Raw genomic sequence first — 18,821 nt, 5'->3', positions numbered from 1 at the left:
GTCATCTGCAAATTTTATAAGCATACTTTCCATTCACTTATCCAAGTCATTAATGAAAATATTGCATAGTACCGGACCCAGGGGTGACCTTAGTGGGACCCTACTAGAGAAACCCTCCCAATTTGACAGCGAACCATTGGTACCTACTTTTTGAGTAAGTCTTTCAACCAGCTGTGTACCCACCTAATAGTAATTTGCTCTAAACCACATTTCCCTGTGAGACTGTCAAAAGCCTTACTAAAATCAAGATATAGCACATCTCCTATTTCCCCCTATCCACTAGTATCTTAACAGGAATCAAAGTTAGGCTGATTGGTCTAGAATTCCCCGAGTCATCTTTGTTCCCTTTTTTAAACATAGGTACTATGTTTGCCCTTTTCCAGTCTTCTGGGACTTCACCTGTTGTTCATGAGTTCTTGAAAATACTTGCTAACGGTTCTGAGATTGCTTCAGCTATTTCCTAAAGTACCCTATGATGAATTTCATCCAGCTCTGCCAACTTGAATACATCTAACTTAGCTAAATATTCTTTAGCCTGTTCTTCCCCTATTTTGGCTTGTGTTCCTTCCCCCTTGTTAATATTTATTGTGTTGAGTCTCTGGTCACCATTAACCTTTTTAGTAAGATTGAAGCAAAACTGGCATTAAACGTCTCAGCCTTCTTGATGTCACCCATTATTAGCTCTCCTTCCAGAGGACCTATGGTTTCCTTTGTCTTTCTGTAGCTCCTAATGTATTTTAAATCCTCTTATTTCCTTTTATGTCCCTTGCTAGGTGCAACTCATTTTGTGCTTTAGCTTTTCTGATTTTCTCCCTACATGCTTGTGGTATTCTTCTGTACTCTTCCTTATCAATTCATCCATGTTTCCACATTCCGTAGAATTCCTTTTTGATTTTAAAGATCGCCTTATGGAGCCATATTGACCTCATACTATTCTTCCTATCTTTTCTTCACATTGGGATAGTTTGTTGTTGCACCTTGAAGACTGAAACTTCCAGCTCTCCTGAACTCCTTTTTCCCTTAGATTTTCTTCTTACTTGTGAGGTTTTTTTTAATTGGTTAAAGTCTGTGGGTGTTTTTGTTTTGTTTTTTTAAATTCCACTGTTTTTATTCTGATACTCTCACTCCTTCCCTTCATTAGAATCATGAACTCTATCATTTCTTGTTTCAGAGTAGCAGCCATGTTAGTCTTTCTATCATTTCTTGACCACTTTCACCCAAATAGCCCTCAACCTTCAGATTTGCATCTTCCTGTTGGTCAGAATCAAGTCAAGAATGGCTGCCCCCAGTTACATCCTTGATTTTCTGAACTATAAAGTTGTCCCCAATATGTTCCAAGAACTTATCGGAAATATGGTTTTGCCATCTTACTTTTCCAACAGCTGTCTGGCTAGTTAAAGTCCCCCATTACTACCACTCCCTCCCACCCCCATCTTGCATGTCTCCCCCTGGCCCCACACATCCAATCCCTCCCACCCCCATCTTGCATGTCTCCCCCTGGCCCCACCCCCGTCCAATCCCTCCCACCCCCCATCCTGCATGTCTCCCCCTTGCCCCACCCCCCGTCCTGCATGTCTCCCCCTGGCCCCACACGTCCAATCCCTCCCACCCCCTGTCCTGCATGTCTTCCCCTGGCCCCACCCCCGTCCTGCATGTCTCCCCCTGGCTCCACACATCCAATCCCTCCCACCCCCCATCCTGCATGTCTCCCCCTGGCCCCACATGTCCAATCCCTCCCACCCCCCGTCCTGCATGTCTCCCCCTGGCCCCACACGTCCAATCCCTCCCACCCCCTGTCCTGCATGTCTCCCCCTGGCTCCACACGTCCAATCCCTCCCACCCCCCCGTCCTGCATGTCTCCCCCTGGCCCCACCCCCGTCCTGCATGTCTCCCCCTGGCCCCACACGTCCAATCCCTCCCACCCCCCCATCCTGCATGTCTCCCCCTGGCCCCACACGTCCAATCCCTCCCACCCCCCCGTCCTGCATGTCTCCCCCTGGCCCCACCCCCGTCCTGCATGTCTCCCCCTGGCCCCACACGTCCAATCCCTCCCACCCCCGTCCTGCATGTCTCCCCCTGGCCCCACCCCCCGTCCTGCATGTCTCCCCCTGGCCCCACACGTCCAATCCCTCCCACCCCCCGTCCTGCATGTCTCCCCCTGGCCCCACACGTCCAATCCCTCCCACCCCCCGTCCTGCATGTCTCCCCCTGGCCCCACCCCCCGTCCTGCATGTCTCCCCCTGGCCCCACACGTCCAATCCCTCCCACCCCCCGTCCTGCATGTCTCCCCCTGGCCCCACACGTCCAATCCCTCCCACCCCCCGTCCTGCATGTCTCCCCCTGGCCCCACACGTCCAATCCCTCCCACCCCCCATCCTGCATGTCTCCCCCTGGCCCCACCCCCCGTCCTGCATGTCTCCCCCTGGCCCCACACGTCCAATCCCTCCCACCCCCCGTCCTGCATGTCTCCCCCTGGCCCCACACGTCCAATCCCTCCCACCCCCCGTCCTGCATGTCTCCCCCTGGCCCCACACGTCCAATCCCTCCCACCCCCCATCCTGCATGTCTCCCCCTGGCCCCACCCCCCGTCCTGCATGTCTCCCCCTGGCCCCACACGTCCAATCCCTCCCACCCCCGACCTGCATGTCTCCCCCTGGCCCCACACGTCCAATCCCTCCCACCCCCCGACCTGCATGTCTCCCCCTGGCCCCGCACGTCCAATCCCTCCCACCCCCCGTCCTGCATGTCTCCCCTTGGCCCCACACGTCCAGTCCCTCCCACCCCCCCGTCCTGCATGTCTCCCCCTGGCCCCACACGTCCAGTCCCTCCCACCCCCCGTCCTGCATGTCTCCCCCTGGCCCCACCCCCCGTCCTGCACTCCTCCCCTATTGTCTGTGGTCCCCACCCTTCATGCCTCCCCCGACATCCGCTCCCAAGGCACTTCCTCTCCTCCCCCCCGGGGCTCCTTTATCTGCCCTCCGGTTCCCCCCTCCCCCCAGGTGCACCTAGGTCCCCGGATGGAGCTCGCCGTGGTCGGGCGGGGCTCGTTGCTAGGGAAGCGAAGGCGCCTCGTCTCTGTCCGGTCGCCAAGAAAGTGAGACCGGTTTCCAAGGCGGCCTGTGGGGCCGGTTGCTAAGGAAGTGATGGCGTGGGGGCGGGCGCGCGGGTTGCCAAGGAAGTGAGCGGCGGTCGATCCCCCCGTTTCCGGTGCAGCGGGAGTGGCGGCGGCGGGGGCGGGGGCTCCATGGTGACAGCGCAGGTGAGTCCCGCACTGACCCCCCCCCCCCGCCTCCCATTCACAGGGTCCGAACCGGGCCTGAAAGGGCCCCAGCGGGGGGATGCGCTGCGGGGGTGGGGGGCTTCGTAGCGACCGGCAGGGAGCCCCCTCCCCATCATAGGGGCGAGCAAAGGAGGGGCGGCAGCGCTGTTGCACACGCCTGTCCGCGTCGGGGCGTGAAAAGGAGAGATGGCAGCCGTGTCGTGCACGTGTGCGCGCAAAGGAGGACCGGCAGTCCCTGTTGCACATGCGTGTGCGCACCTGGGTGTGCAAAGGAAGGCTGGCAGCCCCGATTGCACACGTGCGTGCGTGGGTGTGCAAAGGTGGGACGCCACCCCCGTTGCACGCGCGCCTGCGTGCCTGGGTGTGCAAAGGTAGGACGGCACCCCCTGTTGCACGCGCGTGTGCGCCCCTGGACATACAAAGGTGGGACGGCAGTCCCTGTCACATATGCGTGTGCATATCTGGGCGTGCAAAGCAGGGACGGCAGCCCCTGTCATGCATGGGTGTGTGTATCTGTGTGCAAAGGGGGCATGGCAGCCCCTGTCATGCATGCGTGTATACACCTGGGGATGCAAAGGAGGGAGTGTTTCTACCCAGATGAGCATGTGAAGAAGGAACCAATTCCATGAGTATAGACAGGAAGAAATCTCTCCTGTGGGCATGTAAATGGGTACTCTTCCTTCCCCCACCCCTTTCCTATGCATGTGTCAACCTCCTAATTGGCTTGCTGTGTGTTTTCAGAATGATTTCTGTGGAGTTACAGGCTGTTGATGATCTCATAACCCACTGCAATAGCTTTGAGTTCTCTCCACCACAAAGTTCACTATTGCTCAGCTGCATTTATTGTGTGTTATCATGACATTTAATGTCATATCCGAGATCTAATGTGTCACAGTACCTACAGTATAGGATTGTTAGTCTGTATAGTGTGGTTCTCGTGTTGGTTTGAAGCTGAAAGCGGACACTCAGAAACTTTGTGATCTCATAACCAGAGATGAAGTTACAGCCTCAAATGTTCATGTAGCTTGGGGTTTACATAACTCTCTGTAAGCTCTGGTGGGAGGAAGGCATCTGGGAAGTAATAATGCCCAAACAGTGTTGGGATTGTAATGGGCAGCAGATTAAACATGGGTTTGCATTGTCATATGGCAGCAAAAAAGGAGCAAAGGGGTGATGGTCCCTTTCTGTGGTATGATCACACCTGGGATAATCTGTTCAATTCTGGGCACTTCTTTGGCAGAGAGTGAGAGAGAAAAAATTAGTGGGAAAGACCAACAGAGAGGGGGTAGAAGGTATTGGGTTCTGAGAAAATATTAAAAGAACTAAATGCAGTTAAGTGAGTACATAAGTCTACAAATATCTGAAGACCGTATGCAGCAAGAAGGGAATGCAGTTATTTAGGATGATGCTTGGCGGTATAACCAAAGTACGGAGATGAGATTATGAAAAGTAAGAATTAGGCTGCATATTAAGAAAGTCTTCCTGACAGGCAGACCTGTTAAGTTTTTCAGATATAGCTGCTCCTTTGCTTGGGAGTATTAAAAATAGAGAGGTTAAAGCACACTAGCATATGTTCAGTATGGTATCAGTTCTGCATTGGCCCCATGGACTGTTCACTACCATCTCTGATTTCTAAAATTCTTTGTTGATTAAATGTGACAATTTGTGACATCACTTATTTTTTTTCCGGGTATGACTTCATAGTGTAGTAAAAGAGGATAGGGCTTAAAATTCTTCCTGCAATCATTCAGGGCAAAATTTAAAATACACTAATCTCAGTCTTGAAGTCTAACGGATTAGAGGCCATTTGGGATTTTATCCAGATCTCTTTAGATTTACTGGTTTCATGACGAACAACTGTTAATCATAGCATACAAATAAATGGTGCTGTGACGCAAAGCAAGTGATAGTTTACAAGCTGTTCTATCCCCTCTATCTCTAGCTGTTTCTTGTAGTGCAAATTTTGCAATATAATTTTTGGTGACTATAAAATATGCAGTATAAATTGCCCTTTAATTTTTAGGTGAGACAGATTTCTGTTCAGATTCCCTAGAATAATTTATAATGCTTTCACTAGGAAGAAGAGTTCAACTAATTAATACACAAGTAACTGTTAACAACAGCAACCAGCAGCAATGGAAATGAATCATGATGAGTTAGCATGACAATAGTGCAAATCAGGGGTGAGATGAGATGAAGAAACTGGCTTGTTTGTGGCAAAAGTAGATCTGAGATGTGCATTTGAGCAAAGGCAGTCCTAGGTGACTGACAAATAGATAACATAATTCTCACTAAATATATATAGGATACCAAACTGAGAGAGTGAGTGGTTGATTCCTCTGCTGTTATGTGTATTTTCTCTTACATTCAAGATGGCCACATGTGAATAGCAATATGCTCTTGTACTGAAAAAAAAATCTACCAGAAGATTAAATGAACCTAGGATCACATAATCCTAGTCAATATCTCTTGCAGAAGGTGCCAGAGATAGAGGCAAGAGGATAACATTAAAAATAAAACACACCTCTGGTTCTGGCTGCTGAATGAATTTCATTTGTGAATAAAAAGTTAGTCTGTTGTTGATAAGGTACATCCCCAGCAGTATTAATTATTGTGTTGTTTTTGTTTTATTTTTCATAAACTTTTTGGCCCAAGAAGATTCTGGAGAATATGTCTTGTATATAGTTTTGATTAAAAGAGTCTGCTTCAAAGAATCCTGTAGGACAGTTTGGCTGCTACAAACGTTAGTTTAATTTGTTTGACAGAAGAGTGCTACTGAAGCAGTCGGAGATGGTCCTATTCAGAGATTAACCATATTGATTAGAGGTGGCATTTCTGTAACAGATCATAGCCCATGCTTTCAGAATCTCATGAACATTTCCATGCCTAATTTGAACGTACATATGGTGGTAAAGGTGCAAACAGATGCACATTCATTTTTGTCCATGCGGTTCTGAGGTATTTTCAGTTGCAGGAACTCTGCATGCCAGGGCAGAAGTGGAGGGAGAAGCATATATGTGGGTGACATTCACAAGTTTATCAGCAAAGAAGGAGGGTATGCTTTGTGTGCTTTTACAAGTCTTCAATCTGACTTTCATATTTTCTCTAGACTGGCATTTTTAAATATGTATTCCTTTCTGTCCAGTTAGTGAGCCTATCCTTATTGGAGTTGTGAATCAGGAGGGAAGAGATCACTGTATTTTAGTCAGTAGCATCTGGAGACTCATTGGCTATACACTGTATTGAATTCTTTGTGCAAGTTTATAAAGCACTGCAGATGCTTAGCCACTTTGGTCAACTCGATGCACGTTCCGGATCATCTACTTTGAGTTCCAAGTGTCTTCACATGGCATACCTTCTCCATGCAGGGAGACAAGCAGTTTCCATTAAGGCACTGAGATAATTTTAAAGGTCTTACTGAAATTTCAGTAAATATTATTACATGTGTTTCTTCGGTGCTCTAAGATTACCTCCTGTTCTTATAAATGCCTTGTTCCCAGCATGGGCATTGGGATAGAAAATGTTGCTGGATCTTTAGCTCTACACCTGAACTTCTCAGGAGGTCCCCTCAAGGACAGAGACAAGATGCAATTACAGAATCAAAAATGTAGTCCTCAAATGTGGTATTTTTGCTACAGATCCAGCTAGCATTAGAATAGAGGGAACCAAACAAATTGACTTTGAAATCTTTCCAACAGCTGGACCTAAGTATAAAGCAAGTTCAGAAAAGCCCATCTAGGATTTAAACAGGCATCCTTCTTAGAGGGTTCATTTTTTAAAAATTGGTTTGTCTGAAACCTTTCAGTTGCGTTTTATGAGCTATGCAGTCACATACTTTTGGTGGCAGCCCATTGATGAATGGCTGCACATTTTCTTTTAAAGGGAAGCTCAATGTGCTAATGACTGGGGATGGATGAGCGTGTTTCACCATCTCCAGGTGTCTCCTCATTACAGAACCCATAAACTGCGGGACTTTTGAATCAAATTGTTATGTAGCATGAGTTTTGTCTAATGCAGAACCTTGTAAAACTAGATGGCATTCGATCACTTAGTACTTTAGAACTCGGTTGTGGAATATATTCCATCATTTTTGGGTTCTGGAGCAGAGCTGGCCTAGACAAAGAATCCAAATAAAGGTATATTGGGACGAGAATAATTATGCCATAGATCTGTTGACCCTGTGACATCTAGAGTACATATGGCTATCTTCAGCTTAAGATGTATGAGTTGAAGCTGGGGGAAACTGGTGTTACTTTGCAAGCCCCAACCCTAAAGTAGCAGTTACACTAGAAGAAGGTGGATATGATCAAAGACCCATGTACTTTTTGCTCGTGTTATTTATTTTGATATTAAGTTCAATTTATTTTATTCTTTTCTCTAATTTTTAAGGACAGGGTCCTCAGCCTCTCATAACAAGTGGTGCAAACGGGCCTTAAACCAGCCTTAGGAGGGAGGAATGTCAGGCTGATGTAAATCTGGTATCCTGAGTCTCCCATTCTCCATCTCTCAGCTCCATGCAGAATATGTATTGGGGCTGGCTACGAGGGGATAGGGGCATGATGGGAGTTGGAGGATGAAGATCCAGGACCAGACTCAGTGCACTTCGCTGATCCCTTGTCAGCTTAGTTGTCCCAGGTTGTATAAGTTATAATAGCCTATGGCTGCTCTAACTTGCACTAGGGGCTGGTTCAGGACCAGAGAGTTATAAACATAACCTAGAGCCATCTTTATGGCTTCTTCCTACCCGCTCCCCTCTGCTAATTGTGAATTGGGACCTGCGTCCTCTATTTTTAACATGCTACAGATGTTTGTATTGCAAATGCATAACTGCACCATAGATGTTGGTAGGGAGGAACCTGAAGGTTTTGGCAACGATCGGGAAGGGAAGCTGAGTTTTACAGCTTTTAATACTGTATGGGAATACTCCTTCCACCCACCTTATGAGCATAGTTGGTGGTGACTTGAAAGTTTGTCATAACCAGCAATGCAATCCTTAACAGCAAAAAGCTGTCTGACTGCGCCTATGCCTCAGCATCATCCACTATCTCTAACGTCCACAACAAGCACAGTAGTTAAATTACGTGTTGATATTTAATTGCCAGTTGGTTTCAGAGTTAACACACCATTAAGATGAATGGGGATGGTTTACTCTGCTTTCCTAAGTGTGCAGACAACTCTGCCTTGGTTTGTGCCAATTCACATTGAAGGTTTTCTTTGCAATGTTAAGGACTACAAATGCATTTGTGTGCGTGTGTGTGTGTGAGAGAGAGAGAGACTGTTTAGCCCTGGTACACACTACAAATTTATATCAGTATAACTACATCTCTCAGGGGTGTGGAAAAACCACACTCCTGAGTGACGTAGTTATACAAACCGAACTCCTGGTGTAGACAGTGTTATGTCAACGGGAGGGCTTCTGTCGACATAGCTACAGCCTCTTGGGGAGGTGGAGTTACCTATGCCAATGGGAGAAGATTTCCTGTTGTTGTAGGTAGCATCTTCACGAAGCGCTACAGGGGCAGAGCTGCACCAGTGCAACTGCGGCACTGCAGTGCTGTAAGTGGGGACAAGCCCTTAGATTCTGCCACATGTTTATATCACAGACAGTCGATTCTGCATCAAATTCCAGGGCTCTGGAAACACAGACCACGCTAGGTATAATAGTTGAAAGGTGAAAATAAAGCTTTATGGGTTTCTCTTGAATCCTTGCAGCTATGGCAGTTCCATTAAAGATTTATTATGCTGTAATTAGACCTACAAAAGGTGACTTAAAATGTAACAAAGAAAAGGAAAAAGCATCCGTGGTACTTTTCCAGGCAATATCTTTCCTTTAAGAGATCCTAGAGATGAGTTTTAAACTTGTGGCCAGAAACTGAAGCACTGCATCTTTCTGATGACATAACATGTAAATAACATAGGACTAATTAAATCTGAATCCTGACCCTGAAGTGCCAGAACCCAAATTTGACTCCCTCCAGAATCCAGTGTATTTATATTTGATTTCCAAAGAACCTCACAGTCTGTCAGGTGCTGCTGCAGTAAAAACAATCAAGGACAATTTTTAGGCAACTAAAAATGCAGGCAGTTAAAGCTGGTAGTGCATAAGAGGCTGCACAAAGGCTGCTGTTCACCAGTTCCTTTTTGTCTTGTGATGGTGCTCTGTGACCTTCCATTTCTCTGCAGTATAAGGGCAGCTGAAGAGGGGGAGGCAGCAGCATTAGGTTAATGTAACTGTTTGATGCCCTTTCCCTGAAATTAAATGTGCTGCCAGGAAGGGTTTTGGCAGTGGCTACTCTAAGCTCTTCATTATGAAATGAAAATGTTTAGTAACAGCAGGTAGTTTTAATCAGAGGCATCTTTCTAAATATATGTATAAGTTCTTCAGATGTGTCCTGAATTTATAATTTTGCTGGATGAGTTGAGGCTCTTGATCTAAACACTGATATGGTTCCTTGCAAGAACCTCTAAACAGCATCTTTAATGCAGTAGGCAGCAGCATAAGCATCAGATAAAGTGACTCAAAAGTCATGTGTACGTTAGATTGATAAGGGCTGTGGTTTGAACCTGAAGCTAATGCTTTTAATTGACTATTCCAAAGCAGAATGTAGAAGAAGTTGATTGCAACGGGTTTAACTAATAAAAAAAAGTGTTAAACAGCATTTCTAATTTTTTTTTTAAAGGGAAGGGAAAGGGGTAAATTGACCAACTATAGTGATTTTATTTCATGAAGATTCTTTGCAACGTTTCTTTACGTAACAAAATATTAATCCATATGTAAGATTTTGAGAGATTGTTTCAAATAGATGAAGGCTTTTAAAAATGTTTACCTGAACTGTTATTTTTGTGCTTCAGAATCCATCACAGGTCAGGTGACCCAAAGCCTGCAGAATTAAATGAGTTGAATCTGTGCCTTTGCCCAAAAAATGACTGAAAGCTGTAGTCACGTGGCCTTCCTTTGTTTATTTCTAGGTTTTCAGCGCTCCTGGCCTTCCTGGATCACCTGTCTGTCAAATCTCCCCTGCCACCGTCTTGTCATCATGTCCAAGTTAAAGAGTTCTGAATCCGTCAGAGTGGTGGTGCGGTGCCGGCCAATGAATGGGAAAGAAAAGGCAGCTTCATATGATAAAGTTGTTGATGTGGATGTCCAGTTAGGGCAGGTATCAGTGAAGAATCCCAGGGGAACATCTCATGAGCTGCCTAAAACTTTCACCTTTGATGCTGTCTATGACTGGAATTCCAAGCAGTTTGAACTTTATGATGAGACCTTTAGACCTCTGGTGGATTCTGTCCTGCAAGGGTTCAATGGGACTATCTTTGCCTATGGGCAGACTGGGACAGGGAAAACATATACAATGGAAGGAGTGCGTGGTGACCCTGAAAAAAGAGGGGTCATCCCCAATTCGTTTGACCACATCTTCACCCACATCTCTCGATCTCAGAACCAGCAGTATTTGGTTAGAGCTTCTTATCTGGAAATATACCAAGAAGAAATCAGAGATTTGCTATCAAAGGATCAGTCCAAGAGGCTGGAGCTGAAAGAGAGACCAGACACTGGTGTGTATGTGAAGGACTTGTCATCTTTTGTCACAAAGAGTGTCAAAGAGATCGAGCATGTCATGAATGTGGGGAACCAAAACCGCTCAGTTGGTGCTACCAACATGAATGAGCATAGCTCCCGTTCCCATGCCATTTTTGTGATCACCATTGAGTGCAGCCAGGTGGGACTTGATGGGGAGAATCACATCCGTGTAGGAAAACTCAACCTAGTGGACCTTGCAGGCAGTGAACGCCAGGCCAAGACTGGAGCACAGGGGGAAAGGCTGAAGGAAGCTACCAAGATTAACCTCTCCCTTTCAGCTTTGGGTAATGTTATATCTGCCCTAGTAGATGGTAAAAGCACTCACATTCCATACCGGGACTCAAAACTAACTAGGCTACTTCAGGACTCACTAGGTGGCAATGCTAAGACTGTGATGGTGGCCAATATAGGCCCTGCCTCTTACAATGTAGAAGAAACTCTTACTACCCTGCGATATGCCAACCGTGCCAAAAACATCAAGAACAAACCAAGAGTTAATGAGGATCCTAAGGATGCACTGCTACGAGAATTCCAGGAAGAAATCGCTCGGCTCAAGGCACAATTGGAAAAACGGTCTGTTGGTAAAAGAAAGAGGAGAGAAAGGAGAAGAGATGGTGGGGAAGAGGAAGAGGAGGATGGAGAAGAGGGTGACGAAGGGGATGACAAAGATGACTACTGGAAGGAGCAGCAGGAAAAGCTGGAAATTGAGAAGAAAGCTATTGTAGAGGATCACAGCTTGGTGGCAGAAGAAAAGATGAGGCTGCTAAAGGAGAAGGAGAAGAAGATGGAGGATCTCAAGCGAGAGAAGGAAGCAGCAGAAATGCTGGGTGCCAAAATCAAGGTAGAGTGGTTGTTGGACTCCTTGAAGGGAATGTTCTCTGCGTTTAAGGAAGGATGGCAGTTCATCAAATTGGGACGATAACCTTGTAGAGAAAGTTTCAGAGTAATGGTGAGAGGATGTGCCTGGGTCAGAAGTTTTAAAAATCAACTTTATGTAGACAGAGGTGGGAATTCCTTTAAAAATTGAATTTAGAATTAGTGGTTCACATTTGTAAGATGTTTTATATAATTTATAAACTGTGGTTGTAGAACCTACTTGTAGGACCCTGGGAAGTCAATACAAGAGATTAAATGTGATATACACACTTCTTATTGTGCTGTAACTTCTAAGTAACAAGCTTCATTCTGTTACTGATTATTATGTGTGAAAGCCTCCATCTCAACCTCTCAGACAAAATGTGGGACAGATTGCCACAATGGAGAACACAAGACAAATTACTAGTGCATTAACCTTATAATTATGTAGGATTTGACAGAGAGAACAATTTCCATAACAACAGGTTTAAATTTGGCTGTTCAGTCAGTGACACCCGTTATAAAGGAGAGTTCAGTGGTAACTATGTAAGGAATTGTTTTTTTTAAAAGGATGGGTTACATGGCTGCTTGAGAGGTTAACCTCTCGGTATATTTTTTCTTTCAGGCAATGGAAAGCAAGCTCCTTGTTGGAGGGAAAAACATTGTGGATCATACAAATGAACAGCAGAAAATCTTGGAGCAGAAACGTCAGGAAATTGCAGAACAGGTAAGAGGCGGGAAACAGTTTATTATTTTGTGGCAAAGAGCTGCTATTCTAGACCTTTCAGAAGACATGAAGGTAAGAGAAACTATAAACTAGTGTTCTTGAGATTAATGATTGATCCCTAGCCCTAGTTTAATGATCACTGGCAAAAGAGAGATAAAAAGGGCTTGTGTCCTTCTTACTGCTTTATGATGTATAGAGAAGGCCTGTAATCTTTTTTTTTTCCTCATTGTTTTTTACATTAGAGACTCTGGTCCTGTCTTGGTTAGAAATTTCTGTGGTGGAGGACTAATGAAATGATATCCTCATAAGACCCTAGAGGGTAAAAGCTGCAGCAGTTAAATGAGGGGAGGGATATTTAGTCAGACTATTTACAACTTTTTCTATTTTGTGTTTTTGTTGGTGCATATTTAACTGCAATGACTAATTAAGATTTTGGAGAAAGAAAGTCCTTGCTACGGTTTCAACACTCCCACTCCTTTAACTGAGTTTATTCACAATAAATATCCTATGAGGCGCCCAACAAACCCTTCAAAGTCAAATAAACACAGGGTTGATGTTCCTGATATTTCTAAGGTAAAAAACAACTTGAAATTGGAATCTAAATCAAGAATCCGGGATGCCTTGGATGTGGCTTTCATGTATGCAGGCGCCGAAAGCAACAATATGACCGTGTTGATCTAATCTTGTTTGTGGTATTCCTTAGAAACGTCGGGAGCGAGAAATCCAGCAACAGATGGAAAGTCGGGATGAGGAAACACTGGAGCTAAAAGAGACCTATAGTTCCCTACAGCAAGAGGTGGACATTAAAACCAAAAAACTCAAAAAGGTAAAAAGTAAATAATGCTAGATCAGATGGATTAGAAACTGAATGGCACTGCATGTGAAGGTGATAACAACATTGCACAGTCATTGCTCTGGTTCTTCTCACCTGTTCCAGCTTTTTTCCAAGCTGCAAGCTGTGAAGGCAGAGATCCATGATCTCCAGGAGGAGCACATCAAGGAGCGGCAAGAACTGGAACAGACCCAGAATGAGCTTACCAGGGAGTTAAAGCTAAAGTAGGTCCCATTGCTCCATATGCTGCCCTTAACTCTTGCTAAAGGTATTTTCTTCTTGGGAGTGGATTGCAAACCAACTGCTTACAGAACAAGAGACAGAACTAGAAATTCCTTCTCTTTTTCTAGGGTTGTGTTGGAGAGATGGTGGGATGTTAATTCTCCTATTTGCATATGTCCCATTTTTGTTCTTGCCTGTTATCTACAGGCACCTGATTATTGAAAACTTTATTCCCCTGGAGGAAAAGAACAAGATCATGAACAGATCTTTCTTTGATGAAGAGGAAGACCAGTGGAAACTGCATCCCATAACTCGGCTGGAGTGAGTTTACCCCCTAACCTTTCTTTAAAACTGGGTCACGTGAAGACTTCAAGCTGGCCAAAGCAAGATTCTCCATACAGTTTTAGCCTCATCCAGTAAGAGTTCTTAAAGTCAGAATGAAGTTTTAGCCAAACTGTAACCTGAGTACGATAAAGGTGAAGGCAAAGTTAGGAAAGGAAGTTCTACTGGTAGTCTTATATATAGCATCTTTCTTCCAAAGGATTGCAAATTGCTTTGCAAACTACGTACAGTACTGTGTTCGCGATTTAAAAAGTCAACAGATTCAACATATCTACTACCATAGTTATTTCCTATTTTAAATATAAGCTATCTCAGAGGCCAGTGTATAGGAACTGTTGACAAATCCTGACTCTATATATGAGGTTCCAAAGAGCAAATGTAGAATGAAAGGGCCAGAGGAATGTACATCATCCTATGGTTTGTACTATAGGAATGTGTAGGAATCCCACAGTAAGCACAAAACAACAAATTGTAGAGGCTAACTTGTGAAGGACTGTATCTAATACCGCTTGCTTGGGTTTTTACTGTTCAGTTGGAGCACATTCCCAGGTGCCTGTAGCAATCTTCTTTTTCCAAATAGATACACTGGATTGCCTCAGGGCATTGCAGATATTTTGATTTATTCAAATAATGAGAAATCTTTTTAATTTTTGGCATGTGAAAGATTCCGTACTCATCTCCTTTTCAGTAACCAGCAGATGATGAAAAGGCCAGTGTCAGCAGTGGGATACAAGAGGCCTTTGAGTCAGCATGCCAGGATGTCCATGATGATTCGTCCAGAGGCCCGGTACAGGGTAAGCCCAAACATGGATGCAGCCTGCATCTGTTTACCTCTTGTATTCAGAGGAGTATGAATTTCTGAGGATATATAGTTGTCCTACATAAACTGTGTGACAGATGCAGAAGACTGTGGAGAGGAAGCTTCCCTCTTGACATATTAAAAATGTGTCTTAAACCCAGCGGTCTGGTGTTGCTCAAGAAGAGTTTATGACCTTCATGCTGCTGCTAAGTTACCTTCACCTAGTGTTGATCAGAAGTGATAAAGTAAAAGCTTAAGCAGGGTGATAGGAAAGTCACAAGCCAGAGAGAATGCAGTGGCCTGAGAACAGTCTTTTTGACAAGGGTAATGTGACCACGAGCACAAGGGAAATATATGCTTCCAATAAATCTAGGAGTTCTGGTAACAATCCTTATCAAAGTGTGGAATGCGTCAGTACAGTGAGAGGAAAGTGTGAGTATGTGTGGACATTGATGGTTCCGGTTCTGCTTCCACTTTCTTAGGCAGAAAATATTGTGTTACTGGAGCTAGATATGCCTAGCCGAACAACCAGAGACTACGAGGGCCCAGCCATTGCTCCTAAAGTGCAGGCTGCTCTAGAAGCAGCTCTGCAGGATGAAGATGAGATACAGGTGGATGCCTCCACTTTTGAGAGCATGTCAAATAAAAAATCGAAATCCAGGTGAGTCAAGTTGTAGAAAGTAGGTTATATCCACCTCCGTCCATTGGACCCCAGTCAGCAATGTATGCATGCATAGGGTCACTGTCCGTCTGCAGGACTGGTCAGTGAGATGAAAACTAAATTAGCCCTGAGGTAGGTGGAGAGAGATGGGTAAACAGGGCGGAGGAGCAAGCTGAGATTGATAGAGAATTATATCCAGTCAAACTCATTCAGCTTTTAGGAGATTCGTTTTGATGTGTAACAGGCAACTTTCTTTGTTTTTACTTCTTCTTCAGGCCTAAAACTGGAAGGAAATCGGGGGGATCCTCTTCCTCAGGCACCTCTGGATCTCAGCTCTACCCACAGTCCCGGGGGCTGGTTCCTAAGTAAAAACAGCAGTTCCTCTCCAGGGCGTGAACAGCATTTACCTTCTGAGAGCAAAGACAAGTAAAAACCTGCAGAGAGGACTCTCAGCCAGACTCCAAGCCCTTTCCTTTGGGGAATAGCAATGGCCTCTTTGCAGTTTAACTGACTTGTGTCAAAATGTGCCAGTCCCAGGTGTGCTGAACCTTGCAGGAAAAGATTTGCTCACAATCTAGCAATCAGCCCCTATTGGGAACAGATTTTAGTTAGGAAATCAGAAATGCATGAGGTACGTTAAAGTGTGTTAGAAGCAATGGGAAGCATGAGGATCACCTCACAGCATCGCCCTCTCTCCTTCTGTTCCAGCCCCCTTGCTGTACTGGGCTCTCTTGCTGTTGGGCAACAGGAAAGAGTTGAAAGTCATCTCAACAGAATCAACTTTCCAGAACCTCAGAATGAAAACTTAGTGAGGTTAAAAAGTGGAGGGTATATCCAAGCTTGACTAGGTGCATTGTTTTCCTCTTTCCGTTGAAAGAATGGCATCTTCATTTGGGGTTAGAGTTGGGCTGAACAACCCTGAGAAGGGCAGGATTGGAGATCTGTTTCCATGCACTTCACAGCTAGACCTTTCCACTTCCCTTTAGAAAAGTAGAACAAGAGAGGATCTTGGAAGTATATTTTGCTCCTGTAGAATGGAAGCAATAGAAACTGAAGTTCTCTATCTGTTTACAGACATCAGTAAGAACTCTTCTAAACTGACCTGCTAAAGACTCAACCCCTACTGGCAAGAACCACCTTGTCAAAGAATAAGTCTGCATACCAGTGCCAGATCCATACTAGCTCTCTTCCTCTCTCTTCTCCATCCCACACCTGGCTTTTTAGACCAGTTTCCATACTGAATATCTAAACCCCAGAGCTTGTATGGCCATTTTCTCAGATCTTCCACCATTTGTAGGAAATGTAGATCTAGCTTGGTGCTAGGTCTCTGCCAGGAGGCACACGTGGCCGGTTCTGCCATTCCCTATGACATGGATAGAATCTGGAGCATTATGAGGCAAAGCCATATTAGACTTCACTTTTCTGATAAGTATGCAACCTTTCCCTTGATGTTCTGAGGAGCTTCAGTGCAGGAGCTTCCTTTTGTGTCTCATCCTGCTCCAAGTTAAGAACATTCCCTTTTCAGTCTTAAGCTTCCCTGAATACAGTGAGGCTAGGTGGGAATGAGGGCCATGTGTAATCACCAGTCTGGGGGTGCAAGGAAATCGGATATAAATCCCAAGGATGGTACACTGAAATTGAAAGGGGAAGAACTCCTGCTTTAGATGGTCTCTTTTCAAAGTTTGCCCTATGACTAATATCACAGGCCTGCATGGTCCAATGGGGAGAGGGGAGCTGCTGTATTGGATGGGCTCAGAAGGCAGAGTAAGGTGTTCCTGTCTTGCGTCTCACTGTTCAGCTTGTAACTTTTAGTTCCTTGTATATTGAGAGTTGAGCTATTTTTTTCTTGATTGTTGTCAACTGTTGTCCTGTGATTGTTTGTTTTTTACCCATTACCTCTCCCTCGCAGATGACCTCTCACTAGACCGACCAGTGTATGAGAACTTGCCTGTTTTTAGAAATACTCTAATGTAGGGACTCTACTTTGTATTCTTGTTAAGTATCCATTGACTGACTCTGTCCAGTCTGGAACAACTCCATTGTATCTGACCGCCATGAGCAGAAGGAACACAACACTTCTGGCATAAAGCTCTCTTCTGCATCTTGCTGGCATGGTGCCTTGGTGAGTCAGCTGCTCAGGCCTTTTGTCCTTTCTGCTTAACTTGGGTTAAGTTCTAACTCAGCTGCTTTGATTCAAGGAGTATATTTCTGGATGAGAACCAGATTAATATTTTTTTAAATTTTGATGGGGAGGGAGGAGAGTTTTGCCTATGGGTGAGGGAGGAGCCATCTGCTCATTTTCTGCTAACCTAATAATGGAAGCCTAACATAACTTTCTTTTTTGTAAACCACTGTTTCTGTACAAAAAACCTTGTGATGGTCTCTTGTGGTATAAAACAGAGTGTCAACGTCCCATCCCCCCTGGATATATAATCTTGTTTACTTCATAATTGAAAAAGAGGATTGTATGGTTTAAGTATTCAGAGAATTGAAATGAGACAAAGTGACTGTATAGCCTGCAATGGTAATATATACATCTAAGCCTCTTCACTCACTACTATTCCATTGGGTTTCTGTATGAAATTTTGTAGTATTTCCCATGTGGCAGGAATAAGTACATTGGAAATCACAGCCCAAACCCAGACTGTTCTGCTTTTACTCTTAATATGCTAGAACAGCTGATACCTCAGAAAGCCCTGTTTATAAATGCGGATAAGTGAGAGGGAGAGAAAGGGAATGGGGTAAGCAAAGTATAAAATTGACTTTTAGTTAGCTTTACCCACAGCTCCATTTTAAACAGTATGTCCACCGAATAAGAGATAATAAGCAAATCTCAGGGCAACAGCAGCTTTCAGCTTCTCACTCTGATTACCTACCCCTTGAGTAGATCCATAGGGTACGTCTACACTGCAATTAAAAATTTGTGGCTGGCCTGGGACAACCAACCTGGGCTTGTGGGGCTCAGGCTAAGGGGCTATTTAATTGCAGGGTAGACAATCGGGCTCAGGCTGGAGCCTGGGCTCCAGGACCCTGCAAGGTCCCAGAGCTCAAGCTGGAGTCCAAGCCCGAACTTCTACGCCACAATTAAACAGCGCCTGAACCCTGTGGGCCCAAATCAGCTGGCACAGGCCAGCCACGAGTATCTAATTGCAGTGAGGACATACATTTTGTGGGGCAGCGATATTGGGATGAAATGAATGCATGTGTCTTAAATTGTACAACATTAGTGAAGTTCTGGATTGACACGTCTAAAAAGTTATCCTGCCAGGCTTGTCTCTCTCTGCTGCATGTGGGTACGATCTGAACCATCTGGGCTTCCTGCAGGTTAACAGCCAAAGAAGACAGGAAATCCACCAAGTTCCTGGAAGAGACCCTGGGAGAGTGTACACAATCAGTTTCTTCAGAGGACTGTTTAAAATCCTCCTCCTCTTTGCTCTGCTCTGTATAATTGGATATGATTTTATTTTTCAAGTTACATGCAGTAAAGGTAGCTTTTCTGTCCCAGAGTCAATTCCCACATGAAA

At 44.9% G+C, this 18,821-nt stretch overlaps 1 protein-coding gene across 2 annotated transcripts; it reads left to right on the top strand.

Moving 5' to 3' along the window:
* Positions 1–3,181: 3,181 nt before the first annotated feature.
* Positions 3,182–16,890, top strand: KIF3B (kinesin family member 3B). 2 transcript variants are annotated; one of them, XM_074970472.1, is made up of 10 exons: positions 3,182–3,259; positions 10,250–11,700; positions 12,340–12,441; positions 13,145–13,267; positions 13,379–13,497; positions 13,703–13,816; positions 14,526–14,631; positions 15,119–15,297; positions 15,573–15,638; positions 16,010–16,890. In XM_074970472.1, the coding sequence occupies exons 2-10, from the start codon at positions 10,318–10,320 to the stop codon at positions 16,104–16,106; spliced, it is 2,289 nt and encodes a 762-aa protein (XP_074826573.1). In that variant the 5' UTR covers positions 3,182–3,259; positions 10,250–10,317; the 3' UTR covers positions 16,107–16,890. The 2 variants fall into 2 exon arrangements, with proteins under 2 accessions (XP_074826573.1, XP_074826572.1); XM_074970471.1 differs by lacking the exon at positions 3,182–3,259 and adding an exon at positions 3,433–3,651.
* The last annotated feature ends 1,931 nt before the right edge of the window (positions 16,891–18,821 follow it).

This window comes from Natator depressus, chromosome 13 (assembly GCF_965152275.1).
Source record: "Natator depressus isolate rNatDep1 chromosome 13, rNatDep2.hap1, whole genome shotgun sequence".
Lineage (NCBI taxonomy): Eukaryota > Metazoa > Chordata > Testudines > Cheloniidae > Natator > Natator depressus.
Note: the sequence above shows the minus strand (reverse complement) of the source record. Positions and strands in the feature narration are given on the sequence as shown.